Source organism: Pelobates fuscus, chromosome 5 (genome assembly GCF_036172605.1).
Source record: "Pelobates fuscus isolate aPelFus1 chromosome 5, aPelFus1.pri, whole genome shotgun sequence".
NCBI classification, from domain to species: domain Eukaryota; kingdom Metazoa; phylum Chordata; class Amphibia; order Anura; family Pelobatidae; genus Pelobates; species Pelobates fuscus.
The window spans coordinates 169,033,300-169,056,890 of NC_086321.1; the positions used below are offsets into that span (position 1 = coordinate 169,033,300).

Here is a 23,591-nt window from a genome sequence, read left to right on the forward strand (position 1 = left end):
AGAAAGAGGAAATGACATCACTGGGAGGGACTTATATACCTTGTTATCCCTTTTTTCTGATTGGTTACCTTGTTACTAAGTAAAAAAGTGCTGCTGTGAAGCTTAAGTAAAGAAAGTCTTAAGCAAATACTTGCCTCCTGTCATTAATAAAATTAAGATTATAGGTACACTAAAGCTAGCATAATCTACAATTTTAGTCTGGTGGGTTTATATGACACGGTTTGTGTTTTTCTTTGTGCGTTTTAAACTTCTCTGTAGAAGTCCAACATAGGGATAATACGCATTAGACCCTTTTTTTTTTTTTTTTAAGACCTTTTTTATTCATTATACCTTGCTAATAAATCATTTACAGATCTTGTGCCAAAGTATTTACCTTTTCTTGCTGAGACCTTGATTCCAGCAAAAAAATGAGAGGTCTTGGTGGTATAGCCTCCAGGAGGTAGGGGGAGGCACCTTGGAGCTCTTTAACCGCATATATCTTTTGATGGCTACTTCATTTCATTTAGCTGTAAATGCTTAACAGTACTATGCTATTATTACATAGTAGTTGAATTAATTGAAAAAAAAAATAAAAATATAAAGTCCATCAAGTACAACAAGACCTATATTATTTGTGTGTTGTTCTAGCTGCATCCCCGTTTCCCTTTTTTGTTATTGCTGTTGCTAAGAAACTTGCTGGGAATGTCTCTGGGGAATCTTCCACCACATTTAATCCATCCATCAGTTATTTATTAAGTTAAGTGTTATATGTGATTATTGAGGACTTTTAGTTCCTTTTCTAGTGGTGGGTCAACTTTTTTTCTTTCTTTCTGTCAGTCGGGCAGCTTGGTACTCTCATTTTCAAGCTGCCTTATATCAATTTGATCCCAGTTTTGCACGTTACAAAACAACTTAAATTGTGCTCTCTCCTACCTGGAGAACTGTTGCCAAATAAAACAGGTAGTGGAAACTGATAGCAACTGTCAGGTGGTTGCTATGTGTTTACTGAGCAGTTTCACTGATCAGTGGATGAGTGGAGCTACTCGTGGAGGATAAACTACTTATCCCATAAATAGGGATTTGTAGGATAAGAGCACACTCTATGGACCAGAATGAGAGGCTCCTGTTTGGTGGAACCTCTTTCTGGTGATGGAGGGATCTACCTGCTGACACTTGCTGTGCAATTCATTTATTTATTTTTTCTATTTATTTAATTCCATTATTTATTTTTTTGATAATGTATTGTCTGTATAGTGTATTAAAACATAGGGGTTAAAACTGTAATCTATAGTTCCCTTACTATTCTACAGCACTGCTGAGCATATCCCATAAACCGCGGTTTATGGGAGCAGCAACTATTTCTGTGGTTTATAGTTTAAGCCGCATTCAATTTTAGAAAGTAGATAAACTATATCTCCAGGAAACCTAACTCAAGGCAATATGTATAGCAATGGAGCAAATGGGGAAGAAGGGTATGGAAAATGTATTTTTGGATTAACAGTAAGGCGACATTATTAGACCACCTAAGCCATTAACATGCTTGGTCATGCCGGACTCCATTCACCATTCCCAACCTAAGAATCAAAAGGGGATCAAAACTAGTCACCTGCCCAGGGCCCAGTAGCTTTTCTGCGCTAAAAAAAAATAAAATGAATAAATGCGATTTTAAAAAGTTAAGAAGGCAGGGGCTGACCAGCATGGCAGCCAGACATTCTGAAAGTGACCTCCTCACAAAAAGCCTGCAAAATCAACTTTTGAAGTGGGATTAACTTTTCAAACAATTCCTAAGCACTTTCTAAACTGTTACTGTATGCAATGGAGCTTTGGTGTGCCTGTTTGGAGCCTCACTTCCAGATATATATGGCTCAAAACTATATCGCAGTATACAAGCCTGAAGTGGTCCCTGGACGGGAGAAAACTACGATCTACCAGCCTAGACCTGCTGGCGAATGCGAAGCGTGAATTGCCTGCCCCGCTTCCCCCACCCCCCCACCCCCCACACACCGGTGGGGATTATCCCGGTCCCCACCAAGGGTGCAACCACTGTAGACTCTGAATTGCTACAACTTGTGCCAACTAATTCTGCAAAACCTTGTGGTGTAGTTAAAATGGCCGCCACAATGACTAATTTCCCCACAGGCGACTGTGTAGCCAGATTCCAAGCAGCGTTTGATGGGGTTTGTGCAGCTTTCTGGAGTCGTTTGGAGTCCCGTCAGGAAGCACAGTTACTCAGCTTACCTTCGACAGAGAAGGCCCCCGCCAGCACCCCAGCATGATGCTACCATTCTGGGCTGAGAGCAACGATGGACACAACACCCATCAGCCGTCCACACCCTAGGGGTACTACCTGCAAAATGGAGAACCAACCCTTCCACAGGAGCTGGAGGGTCCAGTGGCTACCAGGCATCGGATCATCAGTTGGTCTGGGAAGCTGAGGGGCGGTAAAGCTGGTTCACCGATCTCCGTGGTTTTATGGGTCTTTTAAATCCGAGAGGATACTGGAGCAGTGACAGTACAGGTTCCTAGTTGAAGCATGCTTGTGGCATCGGATAAACGGTTGATGTTATTTACCATTAAGCATGTACCTGGCAGTGGTTATATGCTAGAGTTTTAGCTTGACAGCACAGTATAGCTTGACGCTTATGTTCCAATACATTGTGACTATAATATGAAGGATAACATACTTTTACCATTTTCTACAATTGTGCAGTATTCTAGACTAAAGTTTGAGGTTTCTTTAAACAAACAATTAAAATGTGCTCATATTTTAATGCCATGCTTATGTCTTGCTCTGTTGATCGTATTGTGCTTGCTCCTGTTGTTGTGGCAGCACAACAAGCAAATTATTGAAGAAGAGCAAACCCATTCAGTAACTAACCATAACCTCTGCTACACAATGAACCAAGCCTGTGCAGGTGCAAAGAGTACCCCTTCAGGGCTTACTGCTCCTTCTAAATTCATACGTGCATTGTTTTTTTCTGCTGAAATCAAACACCCCCGGACGTAAGCAGAAATCACTAAGGACAGCATCAAGGCTGCAAATCTCCAGCTGGACAACAGTGTCTGCACATGCAGAAGATAAGAGCACAGATCACACACAAATTCAATGCCTGCCACTGTTCCCTGTCAGAATGAAAATGTCAGTGTCACTATTTAGAATCAGGGAATTGAAAAGGATTATAGCATATTAGCTATTATTAGAAACTACTGAAATTAGAGATTTTGAAACACAATTTTTTTTTTTTTTACTTTATCAAATAAATGGGAGGGGGAATTATCTACATTGTGCCTAGAAGAATTCATGCAGAAAAAGCATGGTTGTTACAAAACTGTTTAGATGACAGTCCATGTTGTCATAGTAAAAGTCAGTTTTGGTGGTCATAATTATTCCACATGATCATGGATTAGCGGACTCCTGGAATGGATGCATTTCTGGAAATGAACCTAGATGCCTCTTGTGACAGTAGTCACCATCACCTGGAGTTTCATACGGACACTTTATGTAGGACCCTGGACAACTCCGATGTCTAAGTTACCCTGTGTCCATTATAGGTGCAGGGTGTATTGTTGATTTATTTTTAGATGTTTTGTGTGCTCTCCTTTCCTGCTGGTGCTTGCTACCAACTAGGTGGGTTTGGCTGTACAGCGCCACCTTTTGGTAGCAACAATAATATGCACTACCTGAATAGCAAGGTTTGTTAATTTGCATATTCAAGTAGATTTGCATATTATGGTTTCTGCAGGCAGGAGATATATTTCATTAGAGTTATTGTCTTCCCTGCCATTTTATTAATATGTTATGTGTTATTATGAGTGTCTGTATGTTTCTTCACATGATTTGGTTTTATGTATTCGAATGTGTTTCACTGTAAGCTTTATGTAATGATCATATGGGCTAGTCCCAGGTAAAAATAAAGCTTTGCATGTAAGTTCCTTTTGGAGCTGTGTGTCCTTTATGGATTTTTAGGGATCAAAGTCACAGAGTGACGGGCTGGCTGGCTGCATAATCCCTCTAGCCCAGGGACAAATCAAAGAGAGCTAGGCCTGAGAGCCGCAAGTGTCTTTATCAAGACAAGAGCTATCACATTGCAGGCAAAGGTGGATACCTGCCTGGAAGTAGGACGACAAAGAAATAGGCAGATGGGACGCCTGGAGGAAATCTCCATAGAGACCATGGTCAAACCTCAGCGGGGTCGAAGCGCTGCATGGTCCCAGCAAGCGACTAGGAAACGAACTGGTTGGAGATACGTGGTCGGAGTACAGGATCTCCATCACACCTATCTACCACCAAAAAGCTTGTGTGACTCCTTTTGTGAAGGCATGAAACAGAACAATTACAACAAACATGTGCATAATGGTTAGCATGGATGGCATCATTCCATTTTTATCTTTGGAGCAGTGTACTTTCCTTTATGCTGTATGCGCATACTTTGATGCAGGCTGTGACTAGTGGTTCCACCTGTTTATTATGGTATTCTTGGTGCTTACTTTCTTCAGCTTGAAGCATTGCTCTTGTATGCCTGATGCATGTGCTGCTTTTGCACATGTGCAGAAACATACTATTGCCCTTTATTAAGAGTCAGGAGCTGTGCATGTATTCCGACATGTCAGTAATTGTTTCTGTGTTCCCCACGTGTCCAGTTCTACTTCAGCCTTGCTGCCACGTTGACACTGTTATACTTTTTGCTGCAATGAAGTGATTTGACAGCCCAATTCCCACAAAGAAAACTACTTACAGCAAAACAATATAACACAAAAATGTTCACTTTCTTTGTGTCCATCATGTTCCCTAAGAATTCGCTTTGGCTTTTAGTGTATGTTCTCTGTCTCTTGTTCACTCTGTTTTTTGCCCGTAGTTTCCATGGTTGAGGACTGTAGGGTGTTTCAGTAGCATCTGGTTCCACATTATAGGGTGAGGCTGGGGGATTACAGCCCATTCTTATTTTCTGTTATGTCCAAGTCTACATAGTTAAAGGGACACTTCCGACCCCTCAAGCACTTCAGCTTGCTGAACTGCTTTACGTGTGAATTGTTCTCTTTTTTTCATTTTACAAGAATTGCTAATTTCAGTAGATATTGGCACTTTTATTAATTAGCCTTGTGTCTCCCTGCTCATGTTACTTCCTCGTTGTTTAGCTCAGTGGAGTTAAATGCAAGTGACAGGCAACAGCCCAGAACACCTGCCTTGTAAAGACTTCTCATTGAGCTTTACTGGGAAGTTTGTGATTGGACACCCACAGAATGTCTGGGCTGGGGAAGAAGGGAAGCCCTTGCAAAAGATTCAGACAAGAGATCTGTTTTTAGATATAACCCCCAAAGAAATAATACATAATTAAAAGTATGCAGGTTTTCATTTGGGGTTTATCTACTAAACATTTATTATTTTATTTTTATGTATGCAGTGGATTGTCTTTTTAATCATTAGATGTCATGTTTTGGGATGGATCCAGGCATGTGATTGCATTTGCGTGCATTACTAGCGCTGACCAGTTTACATGGGTCCAGATCAATGTTTGAACGGCACTTGCAATATCAGCCGTGCACGAACTTCTATTCTGGTAATCGAGCAAGATCTGTGCTAGTCTTCAGGTGTTTGGCATAGCCCATCAAGTCCTTATAAATGTTCAAAGCTGTGTCATGTCATTGCATTTATAGCTTTACCCTGCTGAAAGATCACCATGTTTATTGTGCTTCTGATTGTTGTATTCCTGATTCCTGACTTGGCCTTGGCATAGTGGGTTTTTCCTGGATAATCATTCCCTGATCCTGTCTTTTGACAAACCCATTTTCTGTGACCCTGCTTTTTCTAGATTATTATTAGTCACCAGGCATATGTTACCACCTTCTTGGGAGTGTCTGTGCTTCATTAAGCCCACTCTAATATGTGGTAATACTCCTTTTATTTTATTATAGTTTCCTGTATACTGGATCCAGTCAACAATTGCAGTACTGCTGTGCAGACTGGATTCAATGCCTCCTGGCAGCCATTATATTAGAAACCTGGTTAACGACTTGTATTGGGCTATACTCTTGTTTATGGCTCATTAGGACTTCACATGACTTAACACTGGCCTGCAGCCAATCTTAAGGCATGGGGTCTATTTGTGGTAAATTATTTTTGTCACGGAATAAGTCCACTTCAGAGACTTCATATATATTTTTATCTTACCCTTGTATTTGATGGAACTTGTCTCTTCAGTGTCCATGTCTGTGCCCAACCTTGAATTTATTACATACATCTTTCAGACTTGGATGTATGTAATAAGATGATACTTGGCCCTATGTGTAAAGTCACAATGGGATCTGAGAAAACAAATGGTCACTCCTGCTCCATACTGAATACCAAGGATACACAATATATTTGCTTATTTTAAGTGTTTCATATTGGTATAGAATTTGTATTTGTTGCAATTTTCTAATATATGCCTAAAAAGATGAATGTAACCATTTATGAGTGATCGTCTGACCTCTGCTGCAACTTTATAATATCTGATGTCTATATAAATATAAAGTAATCTGCATAATTTCTCAAGTTAGAAATGTTGCTGGTAGAGATTTATTCACTAGTATTTTTTTTGTAGCTACATAATTCAGATACACTCGTACTGAACAAGTAATTTAAGGACTTAAGGAAATTGGGACATCAGTCAATCCAATGTACAATTATCTTGTATGGTTTAGGGTACCTTAGAGTTTGCTGATTTTGGTTGACAAAATTGGCTTGAGAAATTCCAAATGACAAACTGAACTTATAGGGCGCATAGGAAGATAATAACCCTTTGGTGAAAATTAATGTTTGCATAAACCCGCATGTGTTCAAATAATAAATAGAATTGTTACTGACTTACTGATGAGTACTCATTTGCTTTATAATTTATTAATGATACAACTGGGGCCAATCATGGTTCTAACACTACCTGCAGTATGATGCAAGTATTACGACCTCAGCATGGCAGAAAGAGACAGATGTAAAGATAAAGGCTGTCCACCTTTATGAAAGACGTCAGTGATATTGCAACAAAGGAAGACATTTTAAAAATAATAACTAGGACATCACAACATTGGAAGATAGACTACTGTCAATTCACACTTTATTAAATGTGTCTATATATGAAAATGCACATCCTGCTACATTTGATGCTGCTTGTTCAATGCACAAACAGAAAGTATTAGTTCAAACAATTGGGGGAAAAAAAGTTTAAAACCTTCATGTATGGCTTTAAATATATGAACCAGTCCTATTAAACTATTAACCAAACTGATTCAAAGCAACCTATTTAAAATTGGCTGCTAAGATAAGACTAACATACTAAAAATGAGTTTAAAAATCTGGTAACCCTAATCGCCATTAACCTGCACATTTCCCGTAGCTACCATTAAAGTGAATCCTTATGCAATTAAAAATACACTTTATCACGTCCCTGGAAATTAATAATATTATTTGGGGTAGCTTACTGACGCAACATTAGGTAAATGACATGAGGAAGCCACAAAATAAAATCTCAGTGCATTTCAGCACCACTAAAAGAAATTAAAAACATCTTTTGCACCTGAGCCATATTTAATTCATTTTGCATTTTCAAACTCTCTAGCAAGGGGGCACTAAATGTCCTTTTAACTCTATTGGGACCTGTGCGATTTGAAAGTGTTGATGGTTAACCTTCGGCAAACCAACTGTTGTAGACTTCATTTCCTATCATGCCGAGCCAAAACATTTGCCACCTAAAACTGATAGAGCACCAAAGGTCGCCCATCCTAAGACTAAATCTGCTTACAAAATGATAAAATTGTACCAGTATAATGTATTAATGCAATGCTAATATTATGTGAAATACCGTAGTCCTAAAGACAAATGTACAATATATTATGTTCCGTGTGTTGTTATTATTATTGCTGCAGCATTCTTTCAGTCTTACGGTAAATTATATATTGCAAGTCTTACATTATGTACACAGCAATTACATTAAAAAAAACATTTGTTGATATGACTACACTATGCGTGATCAACAGCCATTGTGTTATCATAGCTGCATGTTGGTTTTTTCCCTGTGCATTTCAAGGCTATTCATGTAATGTAGGCAATCAGCTCACTACACCCATGGGGACAGCTGTGTGACACTACAGCGACACAAGTGACCAGCAAGTGCCAGCTGTGTGGCTGCAACACGCCCTGCCACCCCTACTGCAAGCCAAGCCGGGGGGCATGGGTGTACACAGCCAGGGTGGGCAAAACGCAGATCTCCAGCTGTGGCAGAACTACAACTCCCATGATGCTTTGCCAGCCTTGCTCCCAAGCCTGCTGTGCGGGGTTTGTGTTGGCCAAGGCACAGCAGCAGATGTGTCCATGTCCATGAGTATCCATGTCAGGGAGGATAACACAGAGATACATGATGGGGACAGGCACCTACCTCCTTCTTGACTGTCTTCAGCAGCCTCTGCCTGGTCTCTGCCTCTGAACAAAACAAGGAAATGGCTTTATGTTAATAGACATAATATATCATTACTGCGCCCTCTGCCATGTTCCTGGTAGGAGCCGGAGCCCTGGTTTGGTGGACCATCCATTGCTCACCTGCTGTCCCCGTTGCCATTTTTGCACCTTCTCTCTCGCTCTCTGTATCCCCGTCCTCCTCCTCCTGGCCGCTGCACACTGCGCGCTCTGGAAGCAGCTGGCCCGCGCTGCGCGTGCACGGAACCTCGTCCTGCCGTATTTGTGCGCATCCGTGAGTCTGCTGGCAGAGCGCGCCGCCGTGAGTCAGTTCACGCGCCTGGTTGCTTAGGGTCTGCCTACCAAGGTAACAGGAACACAGACAGACAGGTTACCTGGCCACAGCCTGTATACTATGTGTTATTACATGGCATTATACAGACAGAGCCTGTATACTGTGTGCTATTACATGGCATTATATAGACAGAGCCTGTATACTGTGTGCTATTACATGGCATTATATATACAGAGCATGTATACTGTGTGCTATTACATGGCATTATATAGACAGAGCCTATATACTGTGTGTTATTACATGGCATTATACAGACAGAGCATGTATACTGTGTGTTATTACATGGCATTATACAGACAGAGCTTGTATACTGTGTGCTATTACATGGCATTATATAGACAGAGCCTGTATACTGTGTGCTATTACATGGCATTATATAGACAGAGCCTATATACTGTGTGTTATTACATGGCATTATACAGACAGAGCATGTATACTATGTGTTATTACATGGCATTATACAGACAGAGCTTGTATACTGTGTGCTATTACATGGCATTATATAGACAGAGCCTGTATACTGTGTGCTATTACATGGCATTATATAGACAGAGCCTGTATACTGTGTGTTATTACATGGCATTAAACAGACAGAGCATGTATACTGTGTGTTATTACATGGCATTATACAGACAGAGCTTGTATACTGTGTGCTATTACATGGCATTATATAGACAGAGCCTGTATACTGTGTGCTATTACATGGCATTATATAGACAGAGCCTATATACTGTGTGTTATTACATGGCATTATACAGACAGAGCATGTATACTGTGTGTTATTACATGGCATTATACAGACAGAGGTTGTATACTGTGTGTTATTACATGGCATTATACAGACAGAGCATGTATACTGTGTGTTATTACATGGCATTATATAGACAGAGCCTGTATACTGTGTGTTATTACATGGCATTATACAGACAGAGCCTGTATACTGTGTGTTATTACATAGGATCATACAGACAGAGCCTGTATACTGTGTGCTATTACATGGGATCATACAGAGCCTGTATACTGTGTGTTATTACATGGGACCATGCAGACAGAGCCTGTATACTGTGTGTTATTACATAGGATTATACAGACAGAGCCTGTATACTGTGTGCTATTACATGGGATCATACAGACAGAGCCTGTATACTGTGTGTTATTACATGGGATCATACAGACAGAGCCTGTATACTGTGTGTTATTACATAGGATCATACAGACAGAGCCTGTATACTGTGTGCTATTACATGGCATTATACAGACAGAGCCTGTATACTGTGTGCTATTACATGGGATCATACAGATAGAGCCTGTATACTGTGTGTTATTACATGGGATCATACAGACAGAGCCTGTATACTGTGTGTTATTACATGGGATCATACAGACAGAGCCTGTATACTGTGTGTTATTACGGGGTATTATACAGACAGAGCCTGTATACTGTGTGTTATTACATGGCATTATATAGACAGAGCCTGTATACTGTGTGTTATTACATGGGATCATACAGACAGAGCCTGTATACTGTGTGTTATTACATGACATTATACAGACAGAGCCTGTATACTGTGTGCTATTACATGGGATCATACAGACAGAGCCTGTATACTGTGTGTTATTACATGGGATCATACAGACAGAGCCTGTATACTGTGTGTTATTACATGGGATCATACAGACAGAGCCTGTATACTGTGTGCTATTACATGGGATCATACAGAGCCTGTATACTGTGTGTTATTACATGGGATTATACAGACAGAGCCTGTATACTGTGTGTTATTACATGTGATCATACAGACAGAGCCTGTATACTGTGTGTTATTACATGGGATCATACAGACAGAGCCTGTATACTGTGTGTTATTACATGGGATCATACAGACAGAGCCTGTATACTGTGTGTTATTACATGGGATCATACAGACAGAGCCTGTATACTGTGTGCTATTACATGGGATCATACAGAGCCTGTATACTGTGTGTTATTACATGGGATTATACAGACAGAGCCTGTATACTGTGTGTTATTACATGTGATCATACAGACAGAGCCTGTATACTGTGTGTTATTACATGGGATCATACAGACAGAGCCTGTATACTGTGTGCTATTACATGGCATCATACAGACAGAGCCTGTGTACTGTGTGTTATTACATGGGATCAAACAGACAGAGCCTGTATACTGTGTGTTATTACATGGGATCATACAGAGCCTGTATACTGTGTGTTATTACATGGGATTATACAGACAGAGCCTGTATACTGTGTGTTATTACATGGGATCATACAGACAGAGCCTGTATACTGTGTGCTATTACATGGCATCATACAGACAGAGCCTGTATACTGTGTGTTATTACATGGGATCATACAGACAGAGCCTGTATACTGTGTGTTATTACATGGGATCATACAGAGCCTGTATACTGTACGTTATTACATAGGATTATACAGACAGAGCCTGTATACTGTGTGTTATTACATGGGAGCATACAGACAGAGCCTGTATACTGTGTGCTATTACATGGGATCATACAGAGCCTGTATACTGTGTGTTATTACATGGGATTATACAGACAGAGCCTGTATACTGTGTGTTATTACATGGGATCATACAGTCAGAGCCTGTATACTGTGTGTTATTACATGGGATCATACAGACAGAGCCTGTATACTGTGTGCTATTACATGGCATCATACAGACAGAACCTGTATACCGTGTGTTATTACATGGGATCATACAGACAGAGCCTGTATACTGTGTGTTATTACATGGGATCATACAGACAGAGCCTGTATACTGTGTGCTATTACATGGGATCATACAGAGCCTGTATACTGTGTGTTATTACATAGGATTATACAGACAGAGCCTGTATACTGTGTGTTATTACATGGGATTATACAGACAGAGCCTGTATACTGTGTGTTATTACATGGGATCATACAGACAGAGCCTGTATACTGTGTGTTATTACATGGGATCATGCAGACAGAGCCTGTATACTGTGTGCTATTACATGGGATCATACAGAGCCTGTATACTGTGTGCTATTACATGGGATCATACAGAGCCTGTATACTGTGTGTTATTACATAGGATTATACAGACAGAGCCTGTATACTGTGTGTTATTACATGGGAGCATACAGACAGAGCCTGTATACTGTGTGTTATTACATGGGATCATACAGACAGAGCCTGTATACTGTGTGCTATTACATGGGATCATACAGAGCCTGTATACTGTGTGTTATTACATGGGATTATACAGACAGAGCCTGTATACTGTGTGTTATTACATGGGATCATACAGACAGAGCCTGTATACTGTCTGTTATTACATGGGTCATACAGACAGAGCCTATATACTGTGTGCTATTACATGGGATCATACAGACAGAGCCTGTAGTTACCTGGTTACCTGGCCACAGTTTGCATATTGTGTGTTATTATATGGGATTATATAGCAGGCAGTAACAAGCTAGAGCGAGTGTAGCACATGTTTTACAGTTTTTATGTGTTTCATTGTTAATTGTAAATAATTATAATGTTCATACCTGGGAGTATTTTAGCATTTTTATTTTGTTGTGCAGTTTGGCACTTGAGGGCTAATTCATTTAATATCAAATTGAAAGCTTAATAGCAAAGTGTAGGATAAAATAACCAAACTGTGACTATGAAGGATTTGGAGAATGTTTCCAAGTCAGCTATTTTCTCCTGAATTTAGATATTTGGTTTTCAATTTAAAACAATTAGATGTTTATTGAATATCCCTCCCACCCAATCTTTGTTTTGTAACTTCACTGGATAGTTGAAGGCAGTAAGTACTATTGTGGGTGTAGGTTTACTCAGAACAGTTTGTATAATTTGGGGGTTCGGTCGGGGTGGAACATATCAGATCTACAATAATAGATTAACATAAACTAGTGGAAAAAAATGTAACACGTTAAGGCACCATATACAGTCAGGTCCATAAATATTGGGACATCGACACAATTCTAATCTTTTTGGCTCTATACACCGCCACAATGTATTTGAAATGTAATGAACAAGATGTGCTTTAACCCCTTAAGGACCAAACTTCTGGAATAAAAGGGAATCATGACGTGTCACACACGTCACGTGTCCTTAAGGGGTTAACTGCACAAACTGTTGTAATTCCTACACCGTTCACCTGATTTGGATGTAAATACCCTCAAATTAAAGCTGAAAGTCTGCAGCTAAAGTACATCTTGTTTGTTTCATTTCAAACCCATTGTGTTGGTGTATAGAGCCAAAAAGACTAGAATTGTGTCGATGTCCCAATATTTATGGACCTGACTGTACAAATGGTAGGCCCAGGTAAGTAGTCAAATGGTTTGACTACTTACTCTGAGAGGGCAATCCTGGCTCCATAATCACTTCAACACACTTTTATAATTTTGGTTCTTTATTTTTACACACATTTTTAAGTGTATTGTGATTGGCAAATGTATATTCCAATGCCATATGTGTGTGTTATCTTAATATTATTTTGATACTATTAAAATAAGTGAAAGTGCTATAGTTTGAAAAACCAAAATCGGTTATCAATGTACGTGGTATGAAATACAGACACCTCTATATGCAATATTATAATAATGGATAAAGCCACTTATATAAGTCATTAACCGCATATAAAATTACTGGGTATGCAATTTCAAATAACCGTTGTGACTGCTGCAGAGTCCAAAAGTCTTTGGGGAGTAGTCTCTTAGGGTTAGTTCTGCTTTTCCAGTGTCTTTATATACACTGTATAACACAGTATCTGTTTGTACCTTAAATGCATACAGAAAAACACTTCATAAAATTGTAATTTATTTAGAAATAAATATAAAAAAACATCTCCCCCAAAGGGAACCCTTACATGTGCAAGTGGTGGTACTTATCTATAAGATACCACAAGTAAGCATATATGCAAGATAAGAAGTCATTACTGCCCGTCGTCCTGCTCGTGGAAACTCCCGCTCGATCTATGTGCTTATAGATTCAGTGCCAGTCCTGGGAGAACGTGGAGACAGAGATCGGTCTTTACAAGTGGCTTCTCCTACACTTCTGCTTAGATAAATACTAGCTCACATACTGCTCCCACGTCAAGCCAAGACCATAGCAGTGGAAGGCGTCTACCGATCCACCAAATCAGCAAGGGCTCCAGCAAGTGCCTCCAGAGACGTCCTAATCCGCTTCCAGTCGTTCCAGGATAGAATTGTAGTAGTGGTTCGACAGGTCACTCAGTCCCTGCGGGAGGCAAATATCCAATACAAATAGGGCCCGGCTCACACCCTCACAGCCGTCAAAGGTGGCACCGTTTACCACCTCACCGCACAAACAGATACTGCCTCCTTCCTGCGAGACCTGGGCCTTACAAAGCGTCCTGACAATCCCCCTGCAGCTGGCTGCTCCTGGGATGTGCAGAACATTGTACCCTTTGTACCTCGAGCTGCAACTGAAACTACAGTAACCTGCTGTAGTCTCTGAAGACGCAGCGCTGCCTGGACAGAGAGCTTTGAAGCTGAGCAATAACTATATGTGACGTTACCTTGCCTTTCTCACTTGGACCCGCGCGGCACGGCTTCCTCTCCCCGCACTTCCGGGAGGCGGCACAGTCCTTCTGACGCTGGCCACTCCGAACACGCCCCTTCTTATGACGCGGCACATGCGCGCTGACGTCGGGTCAAATCTGCCGCACATATTCAAATTTTACCACGCTCCCTGACCTTTTGGGGGCGTGAATTTAAAGTTGCTCTAATGATTCCTCAGTGTTAATGTTTTGCAGAATAGTTTTATATTTATTGCTTGTAGTCTGGTACAGTTCATATGAAGCAGAGAGATGCTTTATGGCGCCCTCTAGTTGCAGTACCTTATGGCTGGGACATGAAATCACATCAATGTGGGTGAGGATTTTATCCCAAATCTGCTTCAAACTGGTTGCTAGTTCAGTTCTCATGGATTCATAGTTCTCTTTAACCTTCCAAGTGGGTTTCACAGAGCGTTTAGCCAATGCACTGGGCTACACTATAAAAGGGTGCCTTTTACACTTGGTCAGCGCCCTATTGTAATTTCTTGTTAGTTCCCTCTAGTGCTCTTGAGATCCTATATTGTAATTTCTGGTATTTTGACTATTGGCTCTTCCTACTGACTATTCTACTCTCTGGTATCCTGACTTCGGCTTGTTTATTCTCGTGTGTCTGATTTCCGTACTCCCCTGACTCTCAGCTATTCTTTGACTATTCTTTGGCGTTAAACCCGGCCACTCTAAGGTCTGGTATACGTCTCTTTCTAAATTACATTCTGCGTGTTGGGGTCACTATAGACCCGAACTTAATTTCAATACTGTTTCCTTATGTTTTTGAGTTTTATTCTCCTTTTTCCGGCATATCTCTCCACTTCCAACACCTCAGGGCCTAGTTTCACATATGCTCTTATAACCACGCACTCCCTCCCCCCCCACCCCGCTTGGTGCTCAGGGGTCATTGAGTACCGTAACTACCCGTACAACGCAGTCCTTTAAACCCACAATGCTGCCAGGAACAGTCCTTGCTTGTTGATTCCTACCTTACCCTTCAGCACACGTAATATCCCATTATCCCAAAAGGACCCAGCTAGGCTACGGTCTACAGGTGATACCTAACACTCTCCCCGTGTCAGCCCCACAGTTAGCCTACTTCACCCCTCGCTTAACTCTCGCTAACGCGGGACAGTCATCCAGTATGCTTTCAGTCCTTTTATAACCTATATAACATAAAAATGCTGTCTACCATTCTTCAATAGCACAAGAGTACAGTATTATGTGCCAACCGAAGTGTTATATGCCTTGCTATTGTATGTTACTCGACTTGCTTTATGGTGGAATAAGGCAAAAATAAAGAATATAAAAAAAAAACAAAAAAACAGAGGGGTTACAGACTGTCTTCCCCCTGAGGATTTTCACCACTTTATCAGGTGCCTAGTGGCATCGGTTTTTCCTACATGACAGGCTAAGCAATTTTCTTTTGATGAACTGTATAGAGTCACACAATCCCCTCAAGCACCCATTGCAGTCCCCCGGGATTATTTTGTGTTGCCAGACATGCTGATAAACAAAATCTCCTGAATTGAATTAAAGGAACACTATAAAGTCAGGAATACAAATGTTTATTCCTGGCCATATAGTGTTAACAACACATGCTAGGTGGCCTGCCCCCCCTTAAATAGGCTTAAAATTAAGTTTTTTTCTAGTGTTGCGCTTCTTTGCTGGAGCTCGGCATAACGCCACATTGCGCCAATCTGCATCTCCTCATGAAGATGCATTGAATCAATGCATCTCTATAAGTTCAACACTTTCATGCAGAGTGTAGAGATACTGAAAGTCAGTGCTGCATATTGTGCAGTACTGACCCATGAAGCATCTCTAGTGGCTGTCTAAGTGACTGCCACTGGAGGTGTCACTAGGCAACAATGCAAACAAATGCCTGCAGGGACAGACTATATACACACCAGAACAACTACATTAAGCTGTACTTGTTCTGGTGATTATAGTGTCTTTTAATGGGGAAAACACTCTGTGTGTTTGACACATATAACCATATAAGTTTCATTGTTTCAAAATCTCAACAGATTCACTCAGTCAATGCAAACTATCACCAGGATCCTCCACAATGCAGTACTTTCCTACTGCTGGTCTTCCCCCAGGTTCCTTGCCGTTATTAAGAACAGGAAATTGTTCAAAGCCTCTGGCCCTGCAGAGGGTTCTACTTTCCTCCAGGCTCTCGGTCTGGTGGACCTAAACCCATCAATGACAAGACTCTGGGATGTTACCAGAGTAACCTCTTTTATACTTGGCGGAGAACAGGACACAGTGACTTAATTGTACATACTTTTGTTGCATAAGACAACGTTTATTTTTAGTTCATTCATAATTTTCTTTATTTTATTAAGTTTCTGTCTCTAGCACTTTACTACCTTTCCATGGTCTTAATTGTGGTATTGCTGATGTGAAGTGTTGCCAAACTAAAGTTATACAGTATATGGGTTTTATACACCAATACCTAAGTCATTTGAAATATTCATTCTCCCACCCTCCCAGCTAGCCCATGAGTTAGGGGTTACATTCTCTCACTAGGAGCATCATTCTGGTACCTTATTGGACTCTCATAGCCTGATTGGTACATTTTGTGAATAGGATCTGCCTTGGTGACATTGCCTATATTCTACACTCCTACTTTACTAGCTGCTATTTCATTTAAAAAATGGGTGGATAATTGTGACAATTTGTTTCTTTAATGTAACAAATTTGATATCTTGCATGTCGTTCTTATTATGTTTTCCATCAGCAAAAACATTAAATAAAAATTGTTTATTAAAGCTTGAACAAACTGTGTTAATTTAACCTATTGAGTTTCTGTGGAGTGAACATAAAAAAGAGCAATTAGGATTACTTACTTATTTGTTGGTACTTATGATCTAATGCATGTGTATACTAAATAACTGTGATTGCTTCTGTAGATGTCTGCTGATCCACAAATTCTCCTGCTGAAACATTAGCCTCACTAATTCTACTATTATTTTTATTGATTCTAGTAATGTTGGCACAGATATAATGTAACTCATGCTATCTATATTGTATATATTGTATGAAATATCATTGTCTCTGTGATACAATGTCTATGGTGCATCACTCTATATTCAGTGACTTGTTTTGTGGATGTGTTTTTTCTTTTCTGTGCTTGGATTCCCCATTGGAAAAAGAATAAACATTCAAATGCTAAAAAAAAATAAAAATGCCAAGCCTATGTTTGCTGAAAATGTGTGCTCCTATACCAGCACTGTGTCTCTGCTGAAAATGTGTCCTCCAATACCAGCACTGTGTGCCTGCTGAAAATGTGTCCTCCGATACCAGCACCGTGTGCCTGCTGGAAATGTGTCCCCCGATACCAGCACCGTGTGTCTGCTGAAAATGTGTCCTCCAATACCAGCACTGTGTGCCTGCTGGAAATGTGTCCTCCAATACCAGCACTGTGTGCCTGCTGGAAATGTGTCCTCCGATACCAGCACTGTGTGCCTGCTGAAAATGTGTCCTCCAATACCAGCACTGTGTGCCTGCTGAAAATGTGTCCTCCGATACCAGCACTGTGTGCCTGCTGAAAATGTGTCCTCCGATACCAGCACTGTGTGTCTGCTGAAAATGTGTCCTCCGATACCAGCACTGTGTGTCTGCTGAAAATGTGTCCTCCAATACCAGCACCGTGTGCCTGCTGAAAATGTGTCCTCCGATACCAGCACTGTGTGCCTGCTGAAAATGTGTCCTCCGATACCAGCACTGTGTGTCTGCTGAAAATGTGTCCTCCAATACCAGCACCGTGTGCCTGCTGAAAATGTGTCCTCCGATACCAGCACCGTGTGCCTGCTGAAAATGTGTCCTCCGATACCAGCACCGTGTGCCTGCTGGAAATGTGTCCCCCAATACCAGCACTGTGTGTCTGCTGAAAATGTGTCCTCCAATACCAGCACTGTGTGCCTGCTGGAAATGTGTCCTCCAATACCAGCACTGTGTCTGCTGAAAATGTGTCCTCCAATACCAGCACTGTGTGTCTGCTGAAAATGTGTCCTCCAATACCAACACAGTGTGCCTGCTGGAAATGTGTCTCCCAATACCAGCACTGTGTGTCTGCTGAAAATGTGTCCTCCAATACCAGCACAGTGTGCCTGCTGGAAATGTGTCCTCCGATACCAGCACTGTGTGTCTGCTGAAAATGTGTCCTCCAATACCAGCACTGTGTGTCTGCTGAAAATGTGTCCTCCAATACCAACACTGTGTGCCTTCTGAAAATGTGTCCCCCAATACCAGCACTGTGTGTCTGCTGAAAATGTGTCCTCCGATACCAGCACTGTGTGCCTGCTGAAAATGTGTCCTCCAATACCAGCACTGTGCGACTGCTGAAAATGTGTCCTCCAATACCAGCACTGTGTGCCTGCTGAAAATGTGTCCTCCAATACCAGCACTGTTTGCCTGCTGAAAATGTGTCCTCCAATACCAGCACTGTGTGCCTTCTGAAAATGTGTCCTCCAATACCAGCACTGTGCGACTGCTGAAAATGTGTCCTCCAATACCAGCACTGTGTGCCTGCTGAAAATGTGTCCTCCAATACCAGCACTGTGTGCCTGCTGAAAATGTGTCCTCCAATACCAGCACTGTGTGCCTTCTGAAAATGTGTCCCCCAATACCAGCACCGTGCGTCTGCTGAAAATGTGTCCTCCAATACCAGCACTGTGTGCCTGCTGAAAATGTGTCCTCCAATACCAGCACTGTGCGTCTGCTGAAAATGTGTCCTCCGATACCAGCACTGTGCGTCTGCTGAAAATGTGTCCCCCAATACCAGCACTGTGCGTCTGCTGAAAATGTGTCCTCCAATACCAGCACTGTGTGCCTGCTGAAAATGTGTCCTCCAATACCAGCACTGTGCGTCTGCTGAAAATGTGTCCTCCAATACCAGCACTGTGCGTCTGCTGAAAATGTGTCCTCCAATACCAGCACTGTGCGTCTGCTGAAAATGTGTCCTCCAATACCAAGCCAGCTGGCAAAAATTATATCACCCAATTGCCAGCATTTTGTGTCCTCCTATACCAGCAATGTGTGTGTCTGCTGAATTCTGATGATGTCATTCTGAAGGTTGCAGAGCAGGGGTAGGGCCAGATGCAAAGAGCCCCGTGCGGCACTGGAAAAAGGTGAGTAAATCATCTTTGTAACCTGAGGTAAGGGGAGACCAACCACCTAAATGGTGGTTTTAGAACTATATTGTCAGGATACACATTTATGTTCTTGACACTATAGTGCCCCTTTAATGTAAACATAGCCCCAGGGCCTGACAGCATTGACACATAAGGTGGACATATGCAAACCTCTGATTTTACTCTTTCAGGATTCTTTTCTTTCAGGGATGGTACCAGAGAATTGGAGTAAGGCAATATATATTTTAAAAAGGTTCAAAATCTTTGCCTGGAAATTATAGACCTGTGAGTTTAACTTTTGTGCCAGGGAAAGTATTTGAAGGACTAAGGGATCATTTCTGAAATAAATATTTTACTGACACATAGGAGAAACAAATTAGAATATAGGATAGTATTTCAGTGAAAAACTCTCTTGAGGTTAAATGTATAATGCACTCAAAAACTATAAACTAAATGAAGGCGCATCACCCCGCAGTTCTTTCTTCAGTTCCAAAAGATATAAGACAAACAAGCATATCACCACTTCTGGTGGTCCACTACCAAAGCCAGATCGCAGCATTGCAGGTCCACAAACTCCCTGGTGGTAGGATGGTAGTCAGTGGTAGGATGGTAGTCAGCAAATATACAATATAAAATATTTCCAACAAGTTTCAATGATTAATCTGAACTTTAGGGGTAAAAAGAAAACCTAGTGTGCAACCCCCTTGCCATAGTTTAATGTTAAAACGATGCCCCAAATCATTTTGTTTTTAATCTAGTGTTTCTGTTCTATGCCTCCCTCTGAGCATTCCACCTTAGTTGTGCTCTTCACTTGCCTTCCAATCATTTCCAAACTGTGAAGCCTGTGTACATCGTAGAGTCCTCTAATTTCAAATGAAAAGCCAAGGGCAGTGGGAGTCATATTCCCCCTACATTTCTCACAGTTCATGAAATTAAACACAGGAAATATTAATATTATCGAGCATGTAAGGCTTAGAAACTAAAAACCACCACCAAACATTGGGGGATATAAGATAAAGAAAATGGACAGGTTGAGACAGAGAGTGAAGAGTTAAGACACCACCAAATATTAGGGGACATATAAATGAATGACTTTTGCACAATATAGAGTAAATAAAAAATAATATGATGTTGAGATGGAGTAGGAAAGAACTGGTGAAAATCTAATAATATAACAATATACCTAAATACTCTGTTACAGAAAACAAACCATGTCAAAATCAACATTCAGGACACACGGAAGTGTCGTGTCCAGCTTGTGTATCCAGTAACCTTCCCAAGCCTATTCAATAAATCCCTCCCTATTTTGTCCTAGGAGACTTGTTTAATACTAATAAATAAAAATTCCTTTGGGGAGTAGTATACAGGGAGTGCAGAATTATTAGGCAAATGAGTATTTTGACCACATCATCCTCTTTATGCATGTTGTCTTACTCCAAGCTGTATAGGCTCGAAAGCCTACTACCAATTAAGCATATTAGGTGATGTGCATCTCTGTAATGAGAAGGGGTGTGGTCTAATGACATCAACACCCTATATCAGGTGTGCATAATTATTAGGCAACTTCCTTTCCTTTGGCAAAATGGGTCAAAAGAAGGACTTGACAGGCTCAGAAAAGTCAAAAATAGTGAGATATCTTGCAGAGGGATGCAGCACTCTTAAAATTGCAAAGCTTCTGAAGCGTGATCATCGAACAATCAAGCGTTTCATTCAAAATAGTCAACAGGGTCGCAAGAAGCGTGTGGAAAAACCAAGGCGCAAAATAACTGCCCATGAACTGAGAAAAGTCAAGCGTGCAGCTGCCAAGATGCCACTTGCCACCAGTTTGGCCATATTTCAGAGCTGCAACATCACTGGAGTGCCAAAAGCACAAGGTGTGCAATACTCAGAGACATGGCCAAGGTAAGAAAGGCTGAAAGACGACCACCACTGAACAAGACACACAAGCTGAAACGTCAAGACTGGGCCAAGAAATATCTCAAGACTGATTTTTCTAAGGTTTTATGGACTGATGAAATGAGAGTGAGTCTTGATGGGCCAGATGGATGGGCCCGTGGCTGGATTGGTAAAGGGCAGAGAGCTCCAGTCCGACTCAGACGCCAGCAAGGTGGAGGTGGAGTACTGGTTTGGGCTGGTATCATCAAAGATGAGCTTGTGGGGCCTTTTCGGGTTGAGGATGGAGTCAAGCTCAACTCCCAGTCCTACTGCCAGTTTCTGGAAGACACCTTCAAGCAGTGGTACAGGAAGAAGTCTGCATCCTTCAAGAAAAACATGATTGTCATGCAGAACAATGCTCCATCACACGCGTCCAAGTACTCCACAGCGTGGCTGGCAAGAAAGGGTATAAAAGAAGAAAATCTAATGACATGGCCTCCTTGTTCACCTGATCTGAACCCCATTGAGAACCTGTGGTCCATCATCACATGTGAGATTTACAAGGAGGGAAAACAGTACACCTCTCTGAACAGTGTCTGGGAGGCTGTGGTTGCTTCTGCACGCAATGTTGATGGTGAACAGATCAAAACACTGACAGAATCCATGGATGGCAGGCTTTTGAGTGTCCTTGCAAAGAAAGGTGGCTATATTGGTCACTGATTTGTTTTTGTTTTGTTTTTGAATGTCAGAAATGTATATTTGTGAATGTTGAGATGTTATATTGGTTTCACTGGTAAAAATAAATAATTGAAATGGGTATATATTTGTTTTTTGTTAAGTTGCCTAATAATTATGCACAGTAATAGTCACCTGCACACACAGATATCCCCCTAAAATAGCTAAAACTAAAAACAAACTAAAAACTACTTCCAAAAATATTCAGCTTTGATATTAATGAGTTTTTTGGGTTCATTGAGAACATGGTTGTTGTTCAATAATAAAATTAATCCTCAAAAATACAACTTGCCTAATAATTCTGCACTCCCTGTATATAACCATTACAGTGTTTTGGTACTGAATGAGCAGTGCTTTTCTTCCTAAAATTGTTTTGATGTTCCATAAACTGAATTTCTTGTTTTCTACTGGTCCTACCCTCGTATTGCTTCCCGCATATGCAAAACAATAAATAACAACTTGGATGAATTACAATTAATGACATTCTTAATTTTAAATAATTTGACTGTCTGTGAACTACAGAAAGAGGAGGTCCAATTAGGGAGACATCTACATCCTTTGCACATTCCACATTTTCTTAAAAATGACCCTCATTGTCTTATTGCTTCCTTCAGCTTCTGACTGCTCTGCTCCCTGCAGCTATGTACTGATGATGGTGCTGTGGTCATCTTTACAAGGAGTACAAGGAGTATGAGCTGGGCAGAGGGATCCCAGTAGTTTCCTGAGAATTTGCCACTGAGAATTTTGCCACAGACGTCTCCTGCTATTAACTAGACCAGCTGACCTGGGCCAGGTCAAGTCTCTATAAACAGGGGAAATGATACGGTCCATTTCATTGCTGACATGTTTTGCATTCAATAAGTGTGTACGGGTAACTGTATATTATCTTTTATTGTAGGTTCTATGAACTTACTAGCTTTCTTCCTTTTGTTTTAATCTGATCTGCATATGTATCAAGAGTATAACATAAAGAATCACCCTTTATGGTGAACTCATAGAGAATTCAGTTCACATCAGCAATCTATTGATATATATTGACTATTGACGACATATGTATGAATCCTGACCAAGGCAGTCTGAGGCCCGGGTAAATTACCCTATTACGTGTTCATCACATCAAAGTATGTCTTATTTTTCAATGAAGCAGGAGTCTCTTGCTTTTGGTTTTATTTATTCTCAGGGGCGTACCTATATATTTGGCACCTGAGGCGGATCTTATATTTGCCCCTCCCCAATTTTAAAATGTAAAAAACACCATTTAAAAAAAAAAGTATTTAGCATTGATCAGTGTTTGCATTTTTTTGTGTATTTAGCACTGAGCAGTGTTTGTGTGTTTGAATGTAAGCATGTTTTTGTATGAAGTATGTGTGAGTGAATGTAGGGGTGTGTTTATATGTAGTGTTGGCATTTGAATGCAGGCGTGCATTTTTGTGTAGTGTGTTTTTTCAATATGTGGTGTGTTTTTATGTAGTGTTGATATTTGGATGC

General features: G+C 40.9%; 1 protein-coding gene across 1 annotated transcript in view; it reads right to left on the bottom strand.

The window, feature by feature from the left end:
• The window catches only part of SGSM1 (small G protein signaling modulator 1), a 218,074-nt gene extending 209,434 nt beyond the window's left edge, over positions 1–8,640 (bottom strand). The window contains exons 1-2 of the mRNA XM_063454650.1: positions 8,549–8,640; positions 8,388–8,431 (exon numbers count right to left, since the gene is read on the bottom strand). Coding sequence (XP_063310720.1) covers positions 8,388–8,431; positions 8,549–8,567 — 63 coding nt within the window. The 5' untranslated portion in view covers positions 8,568–8,640. The remainder of the gene's footprint in view (positions 1–8,387; positions 8,432–8,548) is intronic.
• Between the last annotated feature and the right edge of the window lie 14,951 nt (positions 8,641–23,591).